The sequence below is a fragment of the Aulonocara stuartgranti genome (genome assembly GCF_965226115.1).
Source record: "Aulonocara stuartgranti genome assembly, chromosome: 4".
NCBI classification, from domain to species: domain Eukaryota; kingdom Metazoa; phylum Chordata; class Actinopteri; order Cichliformes; family Cichlidae; genus Aulonocara; species Aulonocara stuartgranti.
Window position 1 is genome coordinate 15,473,794 of NC_138942.1, and position 7,401 is coordinate 15,481,194.

At 41.1% G+C, this 7,401-nt stretch overlaps 1 protein-coding gene across 1 annotated transcript; it reads right to left on the reverse strand.

Annotated features, from left to right (window-relative positions):
- Nucleotides 1-386: 386 nt before the first annotated feature.
- Nucleotides 387-3,018, reverse strand: LOC309705652 (uncharacterized protein; the record flags this gene model as incomplete). Its single annotated transcript, XM_082531577.1, has 2 exons — nt 2,627-3,018; nt 387-2,497 (listed from the first exon to the last, which is right to left on the reverse strand). The coding sequence occupies exon 2, from the start codon at nt 1,422-1,424 to the stop codon at nt 387-389; it is 1,038 nt and encodes a 345-aa protein (XP_082387703.1). The 5' UTR covers nt 1,425-2,497; nt 2,627-3,018.
- Between the last annotated feature and the right edge of the window lie 4,383 nt (nt 3,019-7,401).

Genomic DNA, 7,401 nt, shown 5'->3' on the forward strand with positions numbered 1-7,401 from the left:
CGCTGACCACTCCATGTTGCAGTGTTGAGGAATTAAAGCAATCATTTAAAATTTGGTATGTCTTGGTAGATGGAGAAAACAAAACCTGTGGGAGTTTTGTAGGTGTCCAGTCAGTGGCCGCAAGGGAACGTTTAACCATTCCACCCAGCTCCTTAGCCTGGTGTCCAGGATGTAAGGCCAGTGACACATGGGGAGCTGCCTCATCAGACATCATGTACCACTGTAATTGATCTGTTGTAAAAGTAACCGCTGCTGCCACTCCCTCCGGTGCCGCAAAAATGCACGACATGTTCAGAGACCAAGCCCGCCCCTCACACTGCTTTTGGAACATGTGCTGGCACCAGGTGGTGTCATGCCTGTCATAAAACAGTGTAACATGAGGTGGGTCAGGGGGGTGTATTGTTAAGGTCACTGAGTTCATCATCAGTATCCTCAGTTTCTTCCCCGCCTGGTGGGGTAGCAGTGTCAGCAAAAACGTGGGCTAAACTCATCTGTGTTTCCGGATCCTGACGGCCCACCAAAGACATGGTAACTGTGACATTTGGTGAAGTGCCAGGCTCAGTTTTTGCAGTAGCGGTCAGATCTCCTTTAACAGCGACAGGAGTGCTGGCAAAGGGGTTGGACCGGGAAAGAGGGGCTGACGCAACACGATTATTCACCTGGACCACTGACCTATGTTCATTTAAGCAGCTGCGTAATGCTGCTTCTTGATCAGTTAATTGTTGTTCAGTGGGTTCCTGTCTGTTCATTCGAACCGCAAATGGTGCGCTCGCAGGGGGGTCAGTTAGGCCCTCAGATCCGGTTCCAAAACAATGGGACATAGAAGAGGGGGCTCTACTACTAGCTGAGGATGTCGCCGACAGAGAGGAGCTTCCTGGGCAAAAATGCTTGGTATCTATGGGAGTTGGAGCTACGGGCGGTTCTTCTCCAATAGTCATTATTCCACCAGAGATATTAAGTACCGGATATATGCCTGCTGAGGGAGGAGTTGAGGCAGAATAGGGAGGTGGCTGAGACCTATTTTTCTTCATGTGTGGTTTTGCAGTTTCCCATAAACACACCCAGTGATTAAATTTAGCTTTGCGGCCTGCGTGCTTATCTGCTTCCTTTCTGTGTCTCACCCCGCTCATCACACCTGCACCTGCTGCTGCTGAGTTGGCTTCTTCCTCTTTCTCTTTTGCCTGCATAGCCTTATTCTGCCAAATTATTCCCCAGTTACCACTACTCCCCTCGTCCTTTCCCTTTTCTTTCATTAACCTTTCAGCTGTTTTCCTCAATGACTCTTTCTGCTTTTTTGCTTCTTTAGGCTGGTGTGTGGAGTTGATGACTGTCTCAACACATGTTAATTGTTCTCCCAATGTGCTAAGAATAACACCGGGACCCCAACCATCATCATTAGTTTCTCGATCTAATTCTCCATCCATTTTACTGTCAAGGGAGGAGTGTTCTTTTATTGATTTTAAAGGAGAATTTGGGCCAGCTGGGTTTCTGCCTCTGTTAGGCACTAACAGCTGGGGCGCTGCTTTAAAGGTGAGTCAGCACTGAAATATCCCTTCAGGTGTTACCAAGCTTCTACCAAACCGGAGTCTGGCGGGTAACCTTGCCTAGAGCTTCCTGATAGGGGTGCTAGTTGGTTGTCACCTTGTTCACACGTCTCATTCACACTTCATACATTACCTGCAGTCACTCATTACCCTCCTTATGTATGTAATAAATGTGTAAAAAAAAAAAATTCTATGTGTGGTGTATTATTTTAACCAAAAGAGGAACCTAGTTCCTTTAATTGTGTAATCTGTGAACAACGGAGAACCAAACTGTCCTGCCCAGTGTTCCACAGCAAGCATTCAGCGTGTATTTATGTGTGTCCAATATCAAACAGAACATCAAAACATTTAAAACACTAAAATCATCGGGGTTTTAAGAAGAGATCCGTTTTCTCCTATTGATCAAAGGGACCCCTCCTTTGGACTCCAACCAGTACTTCTCCTTTTTAAGTTTTAGAGGATCTTTTCTAATAAAGTCCTCTGGGCCTTCCTAACCCTTCTGTAGTTTAGAGAATATTACTAAAAAATATTCTCAAGGCCTTTAACCTTTTAATTTGTTTAGAAAGGCGTTACTAATAAACCCTTTCAAGGTCCCAGACCTGCACTGAGGTATGTATCCGACACCGGAGAGCAACCCGTCGGCTGCAACCGTGGTCAGACCTCAGTTCACTCTTATCTTTATTCACTTATTCACTTATTTCTTATTCACTTATCTCTTATTCACTTATTTCTTATTCACTTGTCTGATTCTCAACAAGCCTTAAGTAAGCCAGACAATTTTGGTTATGAATTACTAGGAGTTTGGACACTAAGTATTTTTATAATGTTCAATATAGCAGAAATAAAAGGTCTGCTTACCTTGTTTTTGTGTGCACACAGCTTTTGTCCAAACTCCGTTCACTCAGACCACGGCCGAAGTCCTCCCATCCGTTCCAGTTGACCTGGAGCGGATCCTGTTCGTGACGCCAATTGAAGGATACAAAAAAAACAACAACAGCAATAGAATAATATTAAACACAAAGTGAACCCGTCTTCCTTCATTAAATAGGTTCTTTTAGATGTTAAGGAGGAATTGACTTAACCAGGCTGGCGGAGAATGAAGACAACCGGACACCTGCGGCAGATGGGGAATCAGTGAACTTTTATTGAGACAGAGACAACCTCTCAACACAGCTCACATCAGGAGATTCCCAAGATTTGCTGTGAGGATGGGTATATATTCTCTAAAACTTACAGGAGGGGGTTGTGAGGAAAGTGCTGCATTAGCAGAAAAACAACTCCATAAAAGGAAATCGGCCTTGGGTGTTCTAGTCTCTTCGCTTGCAGATATCTTGCACCTGCAGGATGAGGCGATCGCTTCTTATCGCTCTCAAGGCCAAAGTCGTGAGCACATTTTTATTACACAGTTGCACAGTAACTTTAAAGCTGAACAATATTTAAAGCTGAATAATGTTTGATCAGATTATATTTTCTTCAGATGGGAACATTTTTAATGTAAGTGCTTATCAGTTATCATCCAGCACTGAAAAGGTACCAATTTTACATCACAGTTCTAATGACAAATACTTGTTTGTTGCAGTTACACAATATGTGTACATGACAAATAGTGAGAAATGGCTCTAAGTAAAGCTGTAGGAAATCATCAGCTACTTCTGTCATCTCCCTGCCATTTAGCTTTTTCTGGGTTTGGAATTATTGGTGAATATATTACAGTTTGAGTTTAGGTTCAGGTTGTTTCTTTGTTATTTTTTGTTACGTTAAATGTTTAAAATTTTAATTACTTCTGTGCATATTGTTAAATTCCTGTTTTGATTTTTGTCTTCAGTAATTCTCTCGTGTTTCTTCCACCCACCATACTTTATTTCTTCATGAAACAGTTCATTCACGTTCAGCATTTACTGTCATGTTTCCTGTAACCTTAGTAATGTCATTACAAAAAGGTACTAAGGTGCTTCTTTTATTACCTCCTTTAACATACAGGATTAGGATACACTGGTGAAACACAGATATTTACATCTCATAATTTTAAGTGACCATACAGTTGTTGAAGAAAAAGATTAACAAAACTGAGATTGTTGCATAGAGCATTTAAATCTTAATTAATCCAGCACACTGTGATGCAGCTAGTATATCATTTAGCTTTCTTGCTTCCTTATCTGTACTGATTCTAAAAGAATGCATGTATTTGATATTGTATACCGTTCAATAAATCTTACGTGCAAGCAAATATTTATTGTAATCATTAGATAGGAAATTTGTTTTTAACCCAGATCTTTTTACCCTAAAATCACCAAAAAATTGATTGCATTGCGTGACAAACATACAGTGGTGTGAAAAAGTGTTTACTCCTTTCCTGATTTCCTATTTTCTTGTTTGTCATACTTCAGTGTTTCAGAACAGCAAACAAATTTAAAAATCAAACAAAAATAATACTAGTAAAGACAAAATGGAGTTTCTAAATGAAGGTCCCAAAAGGTTGATTCTGTTCATCTGGACGTAGCGTCAGAGGGAGAAACATCCTTATCCAAGTGACTTCTTCAGTCTCAGCTGACTGCAGGTTTCTCCAACCTTATAAACAGCACATTGCACAAGGACTGAAACCAGCCCACTGAATAAACAATGGACTGCGAGGTCAGTTCCTTGATCATTAATATGCAAATTGTCATGACCATTGATTAGTTGCCTTGAGTACCAATCTTGGTGCACATAGCCAGGAATAAGTCAGACTTGTTTCCGGTGGATGAGGGACTCCATGAGGGCTCCCCTTTGTCACCGATTCTGTTCGGAATTTTTATGGACATGATTTCTAGTCGTAGCCAAGTGATGGAAGACTTTCACTTGGATGGTCTCAGAACCTCATCTCTGCTTTTCGCAGATGATGTGGTTCTGTTGGCTTCATCAGGTGATGGCCTCCAGCTCACACTGGAACAGTTTGCAGCTGACTGTGAAGTGGTGGGAATAAGAAGCAGCACCTCCAAATCTGAGGCCATGGTCCTCAGCTGGAAAAGGGTGGAGTGCCCACTCCAGATCAGGGACAAGTTCTTGGCCCAAGTGGAGGAATTTAAGTATCTTGTTTGCGAGTGATAGGAGAGGGGAGCGGGAGACTGACAGACGGATTGGTGCTGCGGCTGCAGTGATGCAGAAGCTGTACCGATCCATCTTGGTGAAGAGAGAGCTGAGTGTATTGGAGTTAGTCTTTCTCCTCTGCTTCCTTAAAGAAAGAGAAACGGTCTTTTAAAAGATTAAATTCATTTCAGCACTTGAAGTTTCAGCATGCTAGACCTCAATGTGAACCAGAGGTCTGCTTCACAAAAATGATGAGCCTGTAAGCAGGTATTACAATTTTATACCACAACAAAAACAAGTGTTATTATGACTACTTCTTCTGGGAAACAACGTGTCCGGTTCTGTTGTCTCCCGAGTGGATCTTCTCCCCCACTGTATCCACATCTGACCTTGTTTGCATCTGCTCCTTTTCCTAGAAACAAAATAGAGAAAGAAAAACACCTCGATCTCTAGCCTTGCTGTATTAATATTAGCTGGCAATTCGCTGCCTATTGATTCTTATTATTATCTAAGTCCGGACATTCTGTTCAGACTCGCTTGGCCCAGAATTTTTGCATGTTTGCAAATCCCTCTACAGCTCCTTATGTCAGTCTCAATCATTCAATTCAAGTTTAGCACTGAATTGATGCTTTTGACCCTCATTACACAGAGTGCCAACTAATTAATGAGCAGAATTGCAATGTGTATATAAGAATCACAATGACAACTTTATTTAATAATTTTATTCCTAAGTGTAAAAGCGAAGTTCTCAATTGCTCTCAAACGGTCGATCCATGTCGCTACCCTCACCTATTGTCACAAGCTGTGGCTTATGACTGAAGAATAAGACTGTGGATACCAGAGGCAGAAATAAGCTTCCTCCGAAGGGTGGCTGGCCTCTCCCTTCCAGGAGGGGCTCAGAGTGGAGCCGCTGCTCCTTCACCTCGAAAGGAGCCAGATAATGTGGTTTGGGCATCTTACAAGGATGTGTGCAAGTCTGGGTAAGGTGTTCTGGGCATGTCCCACCAGGAGGAGGCCCCGGGACAGATCCAGGACACGCTGGAGAGATTGTATCTCTTGGCTAGCCTGGGTACGCCTTGGTCTTACCACAGACAAGCTGGAGGAGGTGACTGGGGAGAGGAAGGTCTGGTCTTCTCTGCTTGGGCTGTTGACCCCACGACCCGGCCCCGCATAAGTGAAAAAAGATGGATGGACGGACGGATGATGCAGAGGGCAGCTAGATGATTCCTGACAGTGCATCACAGAATATCTTTGTGGAAATGAAAACTCAAAGCCTTCTTCTTGAAAGATGTTAGGTGTAAATGCATATATGTGGATGGTCGGCTGGTGTCTTTACCAAACTCATATGAGAGGTATTCTAGTTCCAGCACAGCTATGTCGCTGTCTGTCATGGCAAATGGCTGTTTTAACTACAGGAAACTAAAAACCTTTATTTATGTTGACGACAGTAGAAAAAAATGTGCAAGAAATTTTGTTTTTCAATCTTAGAAAAATTACAGATATTTAACCTTTTTTAAAGCCGTTTGGAGCCATTTTGTTCAAATGTGTGCGAGATCTGTGGCTTACGTTTTCTTTTGGTGTGACAGTGTGGAGATAATGTAGTCAGTGCAATGTAGGATTATATCACTCATTACTATATGCGTATTTTTTGCATATAGTTTTAACTTTGTATTCACCATGTATTTATAATATATAGCAGTTGTGCCTCTTTTCGAAATGAAATTCATGTTATTGTGACCTAAAAACATTTTTTGCATGCAGGCTAAAAATCCAGGCCAACTGGATGAATATGGTTTAGCTGCATCCTGACACAGATTACTATTACAGAGAAAATGGATCACAAAGCTTCATATTACCTCATTTTATTGTCTAATGGCTGATGAGACTTATTCTGTTTAATGTTGGAATGTGTGCAAGTCTGTTGAATATAATACAAATTGATTTGCTCAAGAATGTTTGTATCCTGCTACATAAAAATTATTATAATTAAAGTCTTATTGCTGTAAATATGCCTAGAAAAATCTGTTTGGTCTCCTTCTTCACTCTGGATTTGTGGTGGTATTCAGAGTAGATTAAAAAACAGTCAGTTTCATCAAAAAAAGGATGTGTAAATACAGTAAATTATTTTTAGAGATTTTTGAAAAATAAGCATAACCGCTGTTCATATTTGGCTTTATTACCTTATCATAGGCCAGAATGTAGAAACAACTACATTATGTGACTGTTTGTGTGCAACTTACAGCTATAAGCACTTGATATTAAATATATGCATCCTAAAACATGACAGACAACAAAGGCAGAGTACTTAGGCACAGAAATGTTTTTACATGTTTTCAATTGAGCTTCTTGTGGCTTACATTTAACTACAGCTACTTATTCTTTTCTTCATCATAACAATCAGCTGTTGAAACTAAGTATTTCGGCGAGTAGCAACTGTTAAGGTTCACAATTGAGGAGGGAGAGTACAAACCACCCTTGGTCCAGAAGCTCTTGGTCAAACAATGATTTTAATGAATACACACGTGTGGGAAGAACACTCTGTATGCCGACAGCAAGTGATCTCCGACTTAATCAAAGCATAAACAGATATTTTATAGCATCAGGGTTTGATTTACTGACGCCCCTTCATGCGTCACAGGTACATTTTATACATAGATCAGATCAACACCACAATGACTTTTAACCCAGAAGATCATCTTCTATTTTCATGGCTGGTACTTTCCGTTCTTGTCTTAAAGTGAATTGTTCCTCTTTCTTGTCGAGACATAACTAATCTCTCCTCTAAATAAAT